Source organism: Talpa occidentalis, unplaced genomic scaffold (genome assembly GCF_014898055.3).
Source record: "Talpa occidentalis isolate TD23 unplaced genomic scaffold, MPIMG_talOcc4v2.1 talOcc4.17, whole genome shotgun sequence".
In the NCBI taxonomy this organism is placed as follows: domain Eukaryota; kingdom Metazoa; phylum Chordata; class Mammalia; order Eulipotyphla; family Talpidae; genus Talpa; species Talpa occidentalis.
The window spans coordinates 48,346,314-48,363,369 of NW_023601754.1; the positions used below are offsets into that span (position 1 = coordinate 48,346,314).

Below are 17,056 nucleotides of genomic sequence, written 5' to 3' on the forward strand. Positions count from 1 at the left end.
GAGTGTCCTGTCCCATCTCTGCCGCTGTCCATGTGATAACCCCGTCACTCTGGGCACCAGTCCCGCCTCGGCAGGTCTGTGTCTGCTCCTTCCCCTTCACGCACGCTCTGGCCTCATGACCGGCCGTCCTGGGACCCAGCCCTGCAGCTCAGGTGCCAACAGCTAATGGCTGAGGTTGGTGACCAGGAGCCGCACCTCTCTGTGCTCTCTTCTGAGGCTGCACTTCTCGCCCTGGTGCTCGGGCGCGCAGCTCCTGGAGGGGCCCGAGGCTCTGCTGTGCTCCTGCCGTCCTGCCGCTCTGCACCTGCCAGGCTCACAGAGAGCCCAGGACACCCTGTAGCCCATGGTGGGGGCTCCCTGGTCTCTGTAGCTTTAGCAAAGTGTAAAACTGACTCAGATATTGAGCCATCCTGGTGGCGCAGCGGTTGAGCGCTGAGTTGCGAAACTGCTCGTAGCCTCTGTAGCATCGGTTCGACACTGGCCGCAGGTGAGGGTCGCACATGGGGCTCAGACCTCTCCTCTCGCCCACTGTTCCCCTCAGCCATGTGTTTCGTCAGTCTGCCTGTTCTGCTCCCCGCTCTGGCTCTGGTGAATTCTCTCACCCTCCCCCGCTTCTGACTGTACCCAGTGCTTGTATAATAAATAGATAAATAAATCTTTAAAAAAAATGAGTAAGATATTAGATCAAAAATAAGTGGAAATTTGTCACTAGCAAAGTTAAACCAAGTGCCACGACTCTCACCAGTAGTGACAAAATACACAGTCAAATCTAGCTGTGATTTACCTGGAGACCGGCTGAGGGGCCCCTGTGAGTGTGGGTCCAGTGTCCTGTGTTGTCCCCGCCCAGCCAGGTGCAGCTCTCCTCTCGGCCCGAACCGAGGAATGAGTCTGGAGAACCAGGATCCCCTGTGTGCCTGTGCGCCCTCCTCTTCACGGGGTCTGGAGAGGGCCGCCTCAGGAGTCGTGAGGAAGGAAGTTACCTTGCCTGGGGCACGTCAGAGCCGTGAGTCCTGGTTGTCCGTTCAGCCACTGAAAGTCTCGAAAGGATGAGCGCCTTGACGTGAACATGTCAGAGCGGGAGCTGTGCTGGGAGGGGAGGTCAGGGCTGCACCTGCCATGATCCAGGAGCCTGAGCCTCGGGTTCCTGGACAGGGTCCTCCTGCTCAGAAGGCCCACGTCAGCCTGGGAACTGGCAGGATGGACGCCAGGCATTTGGCCGTACAAATGATTTTCTTCTTACAAATTGTGCTCGGGCTTCTGGGGAACCTCTCTCTCCTTTCCCATCACCTCTTTGTCTCTCTCACTGGCTGTCGGCCGAGGGCCACCGATTTTATTGTCAAGAACCTGATTGTGGCCAATTGCCTGGTCCTCATGTCGAGTGGAATCTGCTATCCAGTGACGTTCTTTGGGGAGATCCCCATCCTCAACGATTTTGGATGCAGATTTTGCCATTATGCGCGACAGGTGGGCAGGGGCATGTCCATCAGCACCACCTGCCTCCTGAGTGTGGTCCAGGCCGTCACCATCAGCCCCTGGCGCTGCAGGGGGGCAGGGCTGAGAGGGAAACCTCCCAAGTGCGTCCTGCCCTGCATTGCCCTGTGCTGGGTCCTGAGCCTGCTGGTAAATTCCATCATTGCCGTATTCATGTCTAGCAGTTTCAGTGACAAAAATGACACAAGCAGGAAAAGGTATGGACAGTGTTCCTCTGTTCGTCACGACCCAGCCAGAGACTTCTTATATGGGGCTTTACTCTCCTTCCCGGAGGTTGTGTTTTTTGTGACCATGGTCGGGTCCAGCGGCTCCATGGTCTACACCCTGTCCCGGCACAGGCAGCGGGTCCGTCACCTTCACGGGTTCACCTCATCAACGTCCTCCCCCGAGTCTAGGGCCACTCACACCATCCTGCTCCTGGTGAGCACCTTCATCTGCTTTAACATCATTTCCTCCGTGTTGAAGATTGTTGTGTCTCTTATGTATAATCCCGACTGGTTCCTTTTTAACATCAATACAGTAATCACGCTGTCTTTCCCGACTCTCTGTCCTTTTCTGCTCTTGAGCCAGGAATACAAGGTGTCCCTGCTGTGCTCTGCCCGGATGAGGAATAGTAAATGCCACAAACCCTTGAGAGACATGTAAACTGCGTGTGAGTGCACAGTCATTTATTCATTCGATAATTCACTCAACATCCCCAGTGCTAACTGCAGTCGTGAGTGACTTATGGTTTATGGACAGGCAGAGCAGCCTCTTCATAGCAAGTGTTTTGGGATCAGTCACCGTAACGAGGTCAGTACAGGGGTCCCTAATACTCCTGTGGGGAACATAGCCTTGCTCCAGATGGTTAGCAATGTGTGGGAGACAGCACGCGGTTGGTATACTCTCTGGCATAGCGGTAGGCCTCAACTGTGTCACTTTAATTCTCACAGTAAATTCTGAGATGTTCCTAAGGGAACATTAGGAATTTTCCATCCTAATGGAATGGAGCTGAGGACACAAGGATATGGCACAGTGGGTGCAGGACAGCCCTGGAGCTGGAGTCAGCTGTCCTGAGGGGAGACCCCGGCAGCGAGTCAGGCTTTGGGAGCAGTTTTCAGTTTTGCACATTCCACCCTCAGGGAGGCGGAGCCCTTATTTGAGAAGGGCATGTGAAGGCGATTCCCTGCCTGAGCATCCTCTGGGAGACCTGCAGACGGATGGGCTGGGTCCAGCAGGCACAGACCCACAGCTTAACTGGTTTTGAGCCACCAGAGGGTGAGGGTGATGGTGAGGATTCAAGGAGACGAGCTTTGCGTGGCCTGGGGTGTGCAGGAGCCAAATCTCTCCCACGGATGTGAGCGGGTTTGCAAGACACAGACTGGAGGTGCCCTCTCTAGTCGCTCAGGGTGGAGGCGCAGGAAACTCGGCACCTGGGGAGATGCACTTGGAAGGAAAGAGTTGGATCCCCTGTGTGTTCAGGGGCCAAGTGCGTGTGTCCTCAGTCTCAGGAGGGGCATGTATAGAGCTTGCTCTGAATGTACAGCGTGGAGCTCACGCAAAATATGAAGCATTCAACAGTGTGTGACTCAAAGCACTTATTGTGACAGACTTGTCTGTACGTATCTGAGCTCACGTGACACACTTTGTAGGACCACAAAGCACAAAGAGGAGAAGCTCATGGACGCTCACATCGTACAACTGCATTTTGTTTCCATGTGTGCCCATGCAGATCTGCAGATGTGTCAGCGATCACATGTGTGGCCTGGGTGCTTGTAGTGTATGCACCTGTATCCGTGTCCACCTACAGCAATCATGTCCTTTATCGACGCATTAGAACTTCCTACTTTGAGAGAAATGACCAATCCTATTATCTAGAATATTGACATTTCTTAAAGTGTGTTCTATCTGGTGTGTATATTGCTATACAATCGATTGTTTAAAAAAATACATGCTTTTCCTATTATCAATTTATTGTTTAACCAACCTCTTAAAACAAATCCAAAGTGTATAGTAACATTTATTTGAACTTAAAAGTTGCAATTCACCTTTAAGTGTAATATAGTATTTTCATTATTATATTAGATGTATAATTTTAGAATGTCTTTTCATATTTTGTCTATGCTAGCTTCTTTTCCTTTGGTGTTAAATGTGATCCTATTAGAAATGCACTCGATATTTCTGCATTATAATCACCACATCTTCTTCGAAGGTTGTGTAGAAAGTATTGTTTGATTGTTTTTTAAAGATTAATTTATGCGTAGGAGAGTTGGGATACAGGCCTTGATGGGGGTGGGTTGAGAAGATTCACCAGAGACACAGTGGGGAACGGAACAGGCAGACTGACTGAAACACACTGCTGAGGGGAGCAGCGGGTGAGACAGCCCTATGGGTTTCATCCTGGTTGATCTGGGATCGAACTCGTGCTGCAGAGGCTGTGGATCGCCTCACAGTGCGGCGTTTAAACCCTTGCACCACCAGGGAGGCCCTATATTGTTTGATTTTTACCTAGAAATTTCATTCTGTTTCTAAGAGCTCACCACAGCGACATTTAGTCGCTGAATCCACCTTTGCCACATCAGGACGTGGAAATATGAGTCTGTTTTCCTCATCCCATCTTTCTAAGCCCTCTGGTATGGTTTTTACATACTTAACGCCCCACCCCGGTGAGGCAGAGTAAGTCCCCATGAGCTCACCCTGTCCTCAGTCCCTGGATACCAAAAACAGGGTCTTGTCTAACCCTGGCCTCGGGGTCCCCCCACAACCACCCCTCAGGCCACCCTGCTCTGCCACCTGACCCAAGGTCACCACCCAGCAGGGCCCTTTTTGTGGAGGAGGTGGATCGAGCACCTTCCTCTTTGGGTCTGTTTGATGCTGTCTATGCATTTTCTGCTGCCCTGATGTTGGTCCTTCCCTGACGTTGCTGTCCAGCACCCTGTTGTGTCACCAGCAAACACCTGATCATACCTGGTTACTTTGCCCAGGGAGCACCCCACATCCCCCAACCCCAGTTCCTCCAGGTCCTAGGGGCTGAGGGAGAAGCTTTGTTTCTTGTAAAGAAATTCTAATTCAATAAATCTGCGCCTCCTGAGCGAGTGTCCTCACGACATTTATAGCTCTAGACCCTGCCATGTCTGCTGTGTCCTTAGGGTCAAGTCCTGCCCACAGCCCACTGGAGGTGAGTTTGACACTTCTGTGTGGATTTCAGGCTTAACCGCTTCTCAGAAGCCCATGGTATCTTCTTCCAGCCAGCAGGAGGACTGTTCATGGAGACGCGATTTTCTTCTGCTGTGGGGAAGCTTTGAGGGGGATGTGGCCCCAGTTGCTTCATTTTGCTTTTGTTTCCCTTGCTGGGATCGGTCCCCAAACACATCTCTGAGCCTGATCGCGATGGCATCGATCTATGTTTTCTTCCCTGGAGTTTACGGTCTCAGGTCCTCCACCCAATGTTTATTCCATTTTGTGTTCATGTTCACGGTGGTGGAGCATGTGCGCCAGCTCCACTCTGCTGTGCGAGGTTGTCCAGTTTCCCCAACTCTGTCTGTGGGAAACTGTCTCCCTGTCTTGTAAGCTGTCGGTTTCTGTGCCGTAAATGTCCTCCACGTGAGTGTGCTCTCTTTCCAGACACTCACAGACAAGACGTTTGTCCCTGAGCTGAAACTGGAATCCACAGGCAGTAAAAGTAGGTTCCTGTAGCGATTTCTGTATCGCAAGTTCACTGCAGCGATTGCAAGAGCCAAGAGGTGACAGAGCCCACAGCTGATGAACTGACCAAGAAGCCAGCAGGCCAAGGCCGAGAGCGCCATGTGGTTCCCGGGTGGGAAAAAGAGGGGTGAGTTCTGGGGGAACAGACCGGCAGACGCCGGGACTACCTAGACACTACCTGGGAACATAGACAAGGGGGGATCCCACTCATGTGACCCTCTTAGCATCCGGATGCTAATTTTGCAGCCGCTGAGGGGAAGGGAGACCTTGGGCTGTGATGGCGGTGCGGGCCCCGGGCCTTGTTGCATTGGGTTGGGGCCCGGACATCTGCATTGGCCACAGCCCCCAGGGCTCGTGGCTGTGAGCAGTGAAGGGAGCTCCAGTGGCCGCGACGGGATCGTGCTGGGAAGGAGAGCTCTGCAGTGGATTCCATGGGCTCCCTCCCCTCATCATCTTGTCGCCTGTCTATCCCGCTTCTGCCATTAATTTATTTATTAAGATTTGTTTATTTATGAATACAAGAGCTGGGGTACAGGCCAGAGATGGGGGGTGAGAGGATCCACCAGAAAAGAGCAGGAAATAGAACAGGCACTGACTGCAATACACTGCTGAGGGGAGCAGCGGGTGAGTCAGGAGAGGGCTGCCTCGCCATGTGGGTTTCTCCCTGGCCTGCCAGGGATTGAACTCGTGCTGCAGAGGCTGTGGATCACTTCATAGTGCGGTGCATAACCCCTTGTGCCACCAGGGAGGCCCTAAGTGAGTCTCAATTGTGTTCTCTTTGGATACCCGTAAAGTATCACCCCCATGTAGCCCCAGGCATCTCCCCCACTTTCGACCCCAGACACCACCGTGCTGCTCCCTCCATGATGTGCTCCTCATGTTCCCCCTCGCTCCTGAGCCTCCTGGTCTGTGTGCCTCAGCACCTGCACAGGTCACTAGGACTCCCTGCCTGGGCACCAGCCCCCAAGTCCCCAGAGCGCCCTCTCCGCCGCATGCTGCGCCCTCTCTGCCATCCGGCCTCCTGCCAACCACTCGGCCACCGCCAGCCCTCCTGCATCTGTGTCCATGCAGAGCCCACCGTCTGCCTCCTCCCTGACCTGCTCTCCACCCAGTTCAGCCGCCCCAAGTCCACGGACCCTTACTCGGGCCTAGACTCCCTCGAGAACCCACTGAAACTTGGGCCTGCCACCCTGCCACCCTGACTCCCGGGGGTGAACCTCTCAGTGAGCAGAGCCTCCCTGGGCCGCCCCTCCTCTGCAGACTCCAGGCTGTCCTGTTTATTCTGGGGCTCCTCCCAGGAGCTCTGATGCCCCCAGCGCCCAGGGAATCAGAGTCTCCCCAACGCCCCAATCTCTGGACAGCTGCTAAGGACTCAGAAGTTGTTCTTGGCAATTAGCAGCAGAAACAATTTTCACGACTCTTCTGAGCTCCCAGGCCTGTCACTATCGGGCAGCTCCAGGGGATCCGATAATTGCGGGTCTGACGGGGAGTGGGTCCCAGCGGCAGACACTATATTCTGGGGTGCACTAGGCCCGGCACGAGGACACAGGATGAGCCCTTCCTGAGCCCAGCACCCGGGCGGCAAGTAGCCGGTGAGTCTGCTCTGTGTTCACGGGGGCGGATGTGGGAGGAGGACAGGGGTGCAGGAGGGACACGGGCAGGAGGGGACCCGCTCCTGGAGCACAGCCGGTGCAGATATCTCCCAGGCTAGTGAAGACAGCGGGGTGCAGGCCCCCACCCTGTGTGCGCCTGGTGTCTGGCTCGGGCTCCACAGGCCCAGGGGGCTGCGGGTCCAGGCAGCCCAGGAGCACCCTGACTCCCCTGACCTCAGCGTGGAGGATCTGGGGCTCCTGCTGTTCAGCCTCCTCAGCAGGAGTCCTGGCCTGATGCCCAGGGCCATGGGGCATATAGGGGCCTCCCTGCTGGTGAGACAGGGCCGGGGGCTCCACGGGGCTCTGGTCCTGGCAGAAAGCCCGTCTGAGAGCCGGTGGGGAGGAGACGGTCCCCGACACGGAGGGTGAGGGATGCAGCGGGCTGCGTCCATGGGTCTGCACTGTGCAGAGACTTTCCTCCTAAATGTAGGGACAGCAGCACTGTAGGAAAATAAAGCTGCGGGCTGCAGACGTTTTCAGGCTGAAGAGTGTCCTGTCCCATCTCTGCCGCTGTCCATGTGATAACCCCGTCACTCTGGGCACCAGTCCCGCCTCGGCAGGTCTGTGTCTGCTCCTTCCCCTTCACGCACGATCTGGTCTCATGACTGGCCGTCCTGGGACCCAGCCCTGCAGCTCAGGTGCCAACAGCTCCTGGCTGAGGTTGGTGACCAGGACCCGCGCCTCCCTGTGCTCTCTTCTGAGGCTGCACTTCTCGCCCTGCTGCTCGGGCGCGCAGCTCCTGGAGGGGCCCGAGGCTCTGCTGTGCTCCTACCGTCCTGCTGCTCTGCACCTGCCAGGCTCACAGAGAGCCCAGGACACCCTGTAGCCCGTGCTGGGGGCTCCCTGGTCTCCGTAGCTTTAGCAAAGTGTAAAACTGACTCAGATATTGAGCCATCCTGGTGGCGCAGCGGTTGAGCGCTGAGTTGCGAAACTGCTCGTAGCCTCTGTAGCGTCGGTTCGACACTGGCCGCAGGTGAGGGTCGCACATGGGGCTCAGACCTCTCCTCTCGCCCACTACTCCCCTCCGCCGTGTGTTTTTTTCAGTCTGCCTGTTCTGCTTCTCGCTCTGGCTCTGGTGAATTCTCTCACCCTCCCCCGCTTCTGACTGTACCCAGTGCTTGTATAATAAATAGATAAATAAATCTTTAAAAAAAAATGAGTAAGATATTAGATCAAAAATATGTGAAAATTTGTCACTAGCAAAGTTAAATCAAGTGCCACGGCTCTCACCAGTAGTGACAAAATACACAGTCAAATCTAGCTGTCATTTACCTGGAGACCGGCTGAGGGGCCCCTGTGAGTGTGGGTCCAGTGTCCTGTGTTGTCCCCGCCCAGCCAGGTGCAGCTCTCCTCTCGGCCCGAACCGAGGAATGAGTCTGGAGAACCAGGATCCCCTGTGTGCCTGTGCGCCCTCCTCTTCACGGGGTCTGGAGAGGCCGCCTCAGGAGTCGTGAGGAAGGAAGTTACCTTGCCTGGGGCACGTCAGAGCCGTGAGTCCTGGTTGTCCGTTCAGCCACTGAAGTCTCGAAAGGATGAGCGCCTTGACGTGAACATGTCAGAGCGGGAGCTGTGCTGGGAGGGGAGGTCAGGGCTGCACCTGCCATGATCCAGGAGCCTGAGCCTCGGGTTCCTGGACAGGGTCCTCCTGCTCAGAAGGCCCACGTCAGCGTGGGAACTGGCAGGATGGACGCCAGGCATTTGGCCGTACAAATGATTTTCTTCTTCCAAATTGTACTCGGGCTTCTGGGGAACCTCTCTCTCCTTTCCCATCACCTCTTTGTCTCTCTCACTGGCTGTCGGCCGAGGGCCACCGATTTCATTGTCAAGAACCTGATTGTGGCCAATTGCCTGGTCCTCATGTCGGGTGGAATCTGCTATCCAGTGACATTCTCTGGGGAGATCCCCATCCTTAACGACTTTGGATGCAGATTTTGCCATTATGCGCGACAGGTGGGCAGGGGCATGTCCATCAGCACCACCTGCCTCCTGAGTGTGGTCCAGGCCGTCACCATCAGCCCCTGGTGCTGCAGGGGGGCAGGACTGAGAGGGAAACCTCCCAAGTGCGTCCTGCCCTGCATTGCCCTGTCCTGGGTCCTGAGCCTTCTGGTAAATTCCATCATTGCCATGTTCATGTCTAGCAATTCCAGTGACAAAAATGACACAAGCAGGAAAAGGTATGGACAGTGTTCCTCTGTTCGTCTCGACCCAGCCAGAGACTTCTTATATGGGGCTTTACTCTCCTTCCCCGAGGTTGTGTTTTTTGTGACCATGGTCGGGTCCAGCGGCTCCATGGTCTACACCCTGTCCCGGCACAGGCATCGGGTCCGGCACCTTCATGGGTTCTCCTCCTCCACGTCCTCCCCCGAGTCTAGGGCCACTCACACCATCTTCATCCTGGTCAGCACCTTCGTCTGCTTTAACATCATTTCCTCTGTGCTGAAGATGGTTGTGGCTGTTATGTATAATCCCGACTGGTATCTTTATAACATCAATACAGTAATCACACTGTGTTTCCCGACTCTCTGTCCTTTTCTGCTCTTGAGCCAGGAATACAAGGTGTCCCTGCTGTGCTCTGCCCGGATGAGGAATAGTAAATGCCACAAACCCTTGAGAAATATGTAAACTGCGTGTGAGTGCACGGTCATTTATTCATTCGATAATTCGCTCAACATCCCCAGTGCTAACTGCAGTCGTGAGTGACTTATGGTTTATGGACAGGCGGAGCAGCCTCTTCACAGCAAGTGTTTTTGGATCAGTCACCGTAACGAGGTCTGTACAGGGGTCCCTAATACTCCTGTGTGGAACAAAGCCTTGCGCCAGTGGTTAGCAGTGTGTGGGAGACAGCATGTGGTCCGGACACTCTGGCATAGCAGAGAGGCCTCAACTGTGTCACTTTCATTCTCACAGTAAGTTCTGAGATGTTCCTAAGGGAACATTAGGAATGTTCCCATCCTAACGGAATGGAGCTGAGGACACAAGGAAATGGCACAGTGGGTGCAGGGCAGCCCTGAGGTGGAGTCAGCTGTCCTGAGGGGAGACCCTGGCAAGAGTCAGGCTTCGGCAGCAGCTTTCAGTCTTGCACATTCCACCCTCAGGGAGGCGGAGCCCTTATTTGAGAATGGAGTGCGAAGGCGATTCTGTGCCAGAGCATCCTCTGGTAGACCTGCGGACGGATGGGCTGGGTCCAGCGGCACCGACGCACAGCTTAACTGGTTTTGAGCACCAGAGGGTGAGGGTGATGGTGAGGATTCAAGGAGACGAGCTTTGCGTGGCCTGGGGTGTGCAGGAGCAAAATCTCTCTCACGGTGAAGGGGATGTGAGCAGGGTTGCAAGACACAGAGTGGAGGTGCCCAGTCGCTCAGGGTGGAGGCTCAGGAAACTCGGCACCTGGGCAGATGCACTTGGAAGGAAAGAGCTGGATCCCCTGTGTGTTCACGGTGCCAAGGGCGTGTGTCCTCAGTCTCAGGAGGGGCATGTATAGAGCTTGCTCTGAATGTACAGCGTGGAGCTCACGCAAATTATGAAGCATTCAACAGTGTGCGACTCAAAGCACTTATTGTGACAGACTTGTCTGTACATATCTGAGCTCACGTGACACACTTTCTCAGACCACAAAGCACAAAGAGGAGAAGCTCATGGACGCTCACATCGTACAACTGCATTTTGTTTCCATGTGTGCCCATGCAGATCTGCAGATGTGTGTCAGCGATCACATGTGTGGCCTGCGTGCTTGTAGTGTAGGCACCTGTATCCGTGTCCACCTACAGCAATCATGTCATTTATCGACGCATTAGAACGTCCTAATTTGAGAGAAATGACCAATCCTATTATATAGAATAGTGACATTTCTTAAAGTGTGTTTTATCTGGTGTGTATATTGCTATATCATCGATTGTTAAAATATATACATGATTTTCCTATTATCAATTTATGGTTTAGCCATAGCTCTTTAAAAAAATCCAAAGTGTATAGTAACATTTATTTGAACTTAAAAGTTGTAATTCACCTTTAAGTGTAATACGGTATTTTTTATTATATTAGATGTACAATTTTAGAATTTCTTTTCATATTTTGTCTATGCTAGCTTCTTTTCCTTTGGTTTTAAATGTGATCCTATATTACAAATGCACTTGATATTTCTGCATTATAATCACCGCATCTTCTTTGAAAGTTGTGCGCAAAGTATTGTTTGATTTTTTCCTAAAGATTTATTTATTCATACAAGAACTGGCAGACTGACTGAAATATACTGCTCATGGGAGCAGCGGGTGAGACAGCCATGGGGGTTGCATCCTGGATGGCCTGGGTTGGAACTCGTGCTGCAGAGACTGTGGATCTTATCATATGCGGCGTTTAACCCCTTGCACCACCAGGGAGGCCCAGTATTGTTTGATTTTAACCTAGAAACTTTATTCTGTTTCTAAGAGCTCACCACAGCGACATTTAGTCCCTGAATCCACCTTTGCCACATCAGGATGTGGAAATATGAGTCTGTTTTCCTCATCCCATCTTTCTAAGCCCTCTGGTATGGTTTTTACATACTTAACGCCCCACCCCGGTGAGGCAGAGTAAGTCCCCATGAGCTCACCCTGTCCTCAGTCCCTGGATACCACAAACAGGGTCTTGTCTGCCCCAGATCGGGTTCCCCCCACAACCACCCCTCAGAACACCCTGCTCTGCCACCTGCCCCAAGGTCACCAACCGGCGGGGCCCTTTCTGTGGAGGAGGTGGAGCGAGCACCTTCCTCTTTGGGTCTGTTTGATGCTGTCTGTGCGTTTCTTGCTGCCCTGATGTTGGTCCTTCCCTGGTACTGCTGTCCAGGAACCTCTTGTGTGACCAGCAAACACCTGATCATACCTGGTTACTTTGCCCAGGGAGCGCCCCACATCCCCAAGTCCAGTTTCTCCAGGTCCCAGAGCCTGACAGGAGAAGCTTTGTTCCTTGTAAAGAAATTCTGATTCGATAAATCTGCACCTCCTGAGCGAGTGTCCTCACCACAATTGGAGCCCTAGACCCTGCCATGTCTGGCTGTGTCCTTAGGGTCAAGTCCTGCCCACATCCCACTGGAGGTGAGTTTGACACTTCTGTGTGGATTTCAGGCTTAACCGCTTCTCAGAAGTCCATGGTATCTTCTTCCAGCCAGCAGGAGGACTGTTCATGGAGACGTGATTTTCTCCTGCTGTTGGAAGCTTTGAGGGGGATGTGGCCCCAGTTGCTTCATTTTGCTTTTGTTTCCCTTTGCTGGGATCAGTCCCCAAACACATCTCCGAGCCTGATCGCGATGGCATCGATATGTGTTTTCTTCCCTGGAGTTTACGGTCTCAGGTCCTCCACCCAATGTTTATTCCATTTTGTGTTCATGTTCACGGTGGTGGAGCATGTGCGCCAGCTCCACTCTGCTGTGCGAGGTTGTCCAGTTTCCCCAACTCTGTCTGTGGGAAACTGTCTCCCTGTCTTGTAAGCTATCGGTTTCTGTGCCGTAAATGTCCTCCACGTGAGTGTGCTCTCTTTCCAGACACTCACAGACAGGACGTTTGTCCCTGAGCAGAAACTAAAATCCACAGGCAGTAAAAGTAGGTTCCTGTAGCGATTTCTGTATCGCAAGTTCACTGCAGCGATTGCAAGAGCCAAGAGGTGACAGAGCCCACAGCTGATGAACTGACCAGGAAGCCGTCAGGCCAAGGCCGAGAGCGCCTTGTGGTTCCCGGGTGGGAAAAAGAGGGGTGAGTTCTGGGGGAACAGACCGGCAGGTAGCTGGGGCTACCTAGACACTACCTGGGAACATAGACAAGGTGGGATCCCACTCATGTGACCCCCTTAGCGTCTGGATGCTAATTTTGCAGCCGCTGAGGGGAAGGGAGACCTTGGGCTGTGATGGCGGTGCAGGCCCCGGGCCTTGTTGCATTAGGTTGGGGCCCGGACACCTGCATTGGCCACAGCCCTCAGGGCTCGTGGCTTGAGCAGTGAAGGGAGCTCCAGTGGCCGCGACGGGATCGTGCTGGGAAGGAGAGCTCTGCAGTGGAATCCATGGGGTCCCTCCCCTCGTCACCTTGTCGCCTGTCTATCCTGCTTCTGCCATTTATTTATTTATTAAGATTTGTTTATTTATGAATACAAGAGCTGGGGTACAGGCCAGAGATGCGGGGGTGAGAGGATCCACCATAAAAGAGCAGGAAATAGAACAGGCACTGACTGCAATACACTGCTGAGGGGAGCAGCGGGTGAGTCAGGAGAGGGCTGCCTCGCCATGTGGGTTTCTCCCTGGCCGACCAGAGTTTGAACTCATGCTGCAGAGGCTGTGGATCACTTCACAGTGCGGTGCATACCCCTTGTGCCACCAGGGGGGCCCTAAGTGAGTCTCAATTGTGTTCTCTTTGGATACCCGTAAAGTATCAGCCCCCATGTAGCCCCAGGCCACTCCCCCACTTTCGACCCCAGAAGCCACCGTACTGCTCCCTCCATGATCTGTCCCTCATGTTCCCCCTCGCTCCTGAGCCTCCTGGTCTGTGTGCCTCAGCACCTGCACAGGTCACTAGGACTCCCTGCCTGGGCACCAGCCCCCAAGTCCCCAGAGCGCCCTCTCCGCCGCATGCTGCGCCCTCTCTGCCATCTGGCCTCCTGCCAACCACTCGGCCACCGCCAGCCCTCCTGCATCTGTGTCCATGCAGAGCCCACCGTCTGCCTCCTCCCTGACCTGCTCTCCACCCAGTTCAGCCGCCCCAAGTCCACGGACCCTTACTTGGGCCTAGACTCCACCGAGAACCCACTGAATCTTTGACCTGCCACCCTGCCACCTTGACTCCCGGGGGTGAACCTCTCAGTGAGCAGAGCCCCTCCGGGCTGCCCCTCCTCCTGCAGACTCCAGGCTGTCCTGTTCATTCTGGGGCTCCTCCCAGGAGCTCTGATGCCCCAGCACCCAGGGAATCAGAGTCTCCCCAACGCCCCAATCTCTGGACAGCCGCTGAGGACCCTGAATTTTTTCTAGGCAATTAGCAGCAGAAACAATTTTCACGACTCTTCTGAGCTCCCAGGCCTGTCACTGCCCAGGCAGCTCCAGGGGACCCGATAATTGCGGGTCTGACGGGGGGCCCCAGCGGCACATACTATATCTGGGGTGCAGTGGGCCCGGCACAAGGACACAGGATGAGCCCTTCCTGAGCACAGCGCCCGGGCGGCAAGTAGCCGGTGAGTCTCCTCTGTGTTCACGGGCGCGGATGTGGGAGGAGGACAGGGGTGCAGGAGGGACACGGGCAGGAGGGGACCCACTCCTGGAGCACAGCCGGAGCAGATATCTCCCAGGCTAGTGAAGACAGCGGGGTGCAGGCCCCCACCCTGAGGGCGCCTGGTGTCTGGCTCGGGCTCCACAGGCCCAGGGGGCTGCGGGTCCAGGCATCCCAGGAGCACCCTGACTCCCCTGACCTCAGCGTGGAGGATCTGGGGCTCCTGCTGTTCAGCCTCCTCAGCAGGAGTCCTGGCCTGATGCCCAGGGCCATGGGGTGTCTAGGGGCCTCCCTGCTGGTGAGACAGGGCCGGGGGCTCCACGGGGCTCTGGTCCCTGCAGGAAGCCCGTCTGAGAGCCGGTGGGGAGGAGACGGTCCCTGACTCGGCGGGTGAGGGTCGCTGCGGGCTGTGTTCACGAGTCCCCACTGTGGAGAGACTTTCCTCCCTACATGTAGGGACAGCAGCACTGTAGGAAAATAAAGCTGCGGGCTGCAGACGTTTTCAGGCTGAAGAGTGTCCTGTCCCATCTCTGCCGCTGTCCATGTGATAACCCCGTCACTCTGGGCACCAGTCCCGCCTCGGCAGGTCTGTGTCTGCTCCTTCCCCTTCACGTACGCTCTGGTCTCATGACTGGCCGTCCTGGGACCCAGCCCTGCAGCTCAGGTGCCAACAGCTCCTGGCTGAGGTTGGTGACCAGGAGCCTCGCCTCCCTGTACTTTCCTCTGAGGCTGCGCTTCCGGCCCCGATGCTCGGGCACGCAGCTCCTGGAGGGGCCGGAGGCTCTGCTGTGCTCCTGCCGTCCTGCCGCTCTGCACCTGCCAGGCTCACAGAGAGCCCAGGACACCCCGTAGCCCATGCTGGGGGCTCCCTGGTCTCTGTAGCTTTAGCACAGTGTAAAACTGAGCGCTGGTTTGCAAAACTGCTCGCAGCCTCTGTAGCATCGGTTTGATCCCTGGCCACTAGGCGAGGGTCCCACATGGTGCACAGACCTCTCCTATTGCCGACTGCTCCCTGCAGCTGTGTATTTCGTCAGTCTGCCTGTTCTGCTTCCCCCTCTGGCTCTGGTGAATTCTCTCACCCTCCCGCGCTTCTGACTGTACCCAGTGCTTGTATAAATAAATAAATAAATCTTTAAAAAAAAACTGACTAAGATATTACAATAAAAATAAGTGGAAATTTGTCACTACCTAAGTTAAATCAAGTGCCACGACTCTCACCAGTAGTGACAAAATACACAGTCAAATCTAGCTGTGATTTACCTGGAGACCCGGCTGAGGGGCCCCTGTGAGTGTGGGTCCAGTGTCCTGTGTTGTTCCCCGCCCAGCCAGGTGCAGCTCTCCTCTCGGCCCGAACCGAGGAATGAGTCTGGAGAACCAGGATCCCCTGTGTGCCTGTGCGCCCTCCTCTTCACGGGGTCTGGAGAGGCCGCCTCAGGAGTCGTGAGGAAGGAAGTTACCTTGCCTGGGGCACGTCAGAGCCGTGAGTCCTGGTTGTCCGTTCAGCCACTGAAAGTCTCGAAAGGATGAGCGCCTTGACGTGAACATGTCAGAGCGGGAGCTGTGCTGGGAGGGGAGGTCAGGGCTGCACCTGCCATGATCCAGGAGCCTGAGCCTCGGGTTCCTGGACAGGGTCCTCCTGCTCAGAAGGCCCACGTCAGCCTGGGAACTGGCAGGATGGACGCCAGGCATTTGGCCATACAAATGATTTTCTTCTTACAAATTGTGCTCGGGCTTCTGGGGAACCTCTCTCTCCTTTCCCATCACCTCTTTGTCTCTCTCACTGGCTGTCGGCCGAGGGCCACCGATTTCATTGTCAAGAACCTGATTGTGGCCAATTTCCTGGTCCTCATGTCGAGTGGAATCTGCTATCCAGTGACGTTCTTTGGGGAGATCCCCATCCTCAACGATTTTGGATGCAGATTTTGCCATTATGCGCGACAGGTGGGCAGGGGCATGTCCATCAGCACCACCTGCCTCCTGAGTGTGGTCCAGGCCGTCACCATCAGCCCCTGGCGCTGCAGGGGGGCAGGACTGAGAGGGAAACCTCCCAAGTGCCTCCTGCCCTGCATTGCCCTGTGCTGGGTCCTGAACCTGCTGGTAAATTCCATCTTTGCCGTGTTCATGACTAGCAATTTCAGTGACAAAAATGACACAAGCAGGAAAATGTTTGGGCAGTGTTCCTCTGTTCGTCATGACCCAGCCAGTGACATCTTATACGGGACTTTGCTCTCCTTCCCTGAGGGTGTGTTTTTTGTGACCATGGTCGGGGCCAGCGGCTCCATGGTCTACACCCTGTCCCGGCACAGGCAGCGGGTCCGGCACCTTCACGGGTTCGCCTCCTCCACGTCCTCCCCCGAGTCTAGGGCCACTCACACCATCTTGATCCTGGTCAGCACCTTCATCTGCTTTAACATCATTTCCTCCATGCTGAAGATGCTTGTGGCTGTTATGTATAATCCCGACTGGTTCCTTGTGAACATCAATCCAGTAATCACACTGTGTTTCCCGACTCTCTGTCCTTTTCTGCTGTTGAGCCAGGAATACAAGGTGTCCCTGCCGTGCTCTGCCCGGATGAGGAATAGTAAATGCCACAAACCCTTGAGAAACATGTAAACCGCGTGTGAGTGCACGGTCATTCATTCATTCGATAATTCACTCAACATCCCCAGTGCTAACTGCAGTCGTGTGTGATTTGTGGTTTATGGAGAAGATGAGGAACCTCTTTAGAGCAAGTGTTTTTGGATCAGTCACTGTAACGAGGTCTGTACGGGGGTCCCTAATACTCCTGTGCAGAGCCTTGCGCCAGATGGTTAGCAGTGTGTGGGAGACAGCATGTGGTCCGGACACTCTGGCATGGCGGAGAGGCCTCAACTGTGTCACTTTAATTCTCACAGTAAGTTCTGAGATGTTCCTAAGGGAACATTAGGAATGTTCCCGTCCTAATGGAATGGAGCTGAGCTGAGGACACAAGGAAATGGCATGGTGGGTGCAGGGCAGTCTTGGAGCTGG

The 17,056-nt window shown here is 54.7% G+C and overlaps 3 protein-coding genes across 5 annotated transcripts in view; all 3 read left to right on the top strand.

The window, feature by feature from the left end:
• Positions 1-3,465, top strand: part of LOC119249634 (zinc finger protein 350-like) — a 99,042-nt gene extending 95,577 nt beyond the window's left edge. For 2 of the 3 annotated variants that reach the window (XR_008552566.1, XM_054697345.1), the window contains one exon: positions 848-3,465. Coding sequence is in view for 1 of the 3 variants with exons in the window: in XM_054697345.1 (XP_054553320.1) it covers positions 1,117-2,136 (1,020 nt within the window). In the remaining 2 variants the exon portion in view is untranslated. The remainder of the gene's footprint in view (positions 1-847) is intronic. The other variant, XR_005126175.2, reaches the window with a different exon arrangement.
• A 1,820-nt stretch (positions 3,466-5,285) lies between these two features.
• Positions 5,286-10,697, top strand: LOC119249645 (vomeronasal type-1 receptor 4-like). Its single transcript, XM_037517101.2, has 2 exons — positions 5,286-5,302; positions 8,163-10,697. The coding sequence occupies exon 2, from the start codon at positions 8,430-8,432 to the stop codon at positions 9,447-9,449; it is 1,020 nt and encodes a 339-aa protein (XP_037372998.1). The 5' UTR covers positions 5,286-5,302; positions 8,163-8,429; the 3' UTR covers positions 9,450-10,697.
• A 1,836-nt stretch (positions 10,698-12,533) lies between these two features.
• Positions 12,534-16,823, top strand: LOC119248708 (vomeronasal type-1 receptor 4-like). The gene is made up of 2 exons (XM_037515582.2): positions 12,534-12,550; positions 15,373-16,823. The coding sequence occupies exon 2, from the start codon at positions 15,641-15,643 to the stop codon at positions 16,658-16,660; it is 1,020 nt and encodes a 339-aa protein (XP_037371479.1). The 5' UTR covers positions 12,534-12,550; positions 15,373-15,640; the 3' UTR covers positions 16,661-16,823.
• Positions 16,824-17,056: the final 233 nt, after the last annotated feature.

Bases quoted from the DNA above. Each gene is read 5' to 3' on its own strand.
- LOC119249645 (XM_037517101.2), top strand. From the start codon at position 8,430: ATGATCCAGGAGCCTGAGCCTCGGGTTCCTGGACAGGGTCCTCCTGCT.
- LOC119248708 (XM_037515582.2), top strand. From the start codon at position 15,641: ATGATCCAGGAGCCTGAGCCTCGGGTTCCTGGACAGGGTCCTCCTGCT.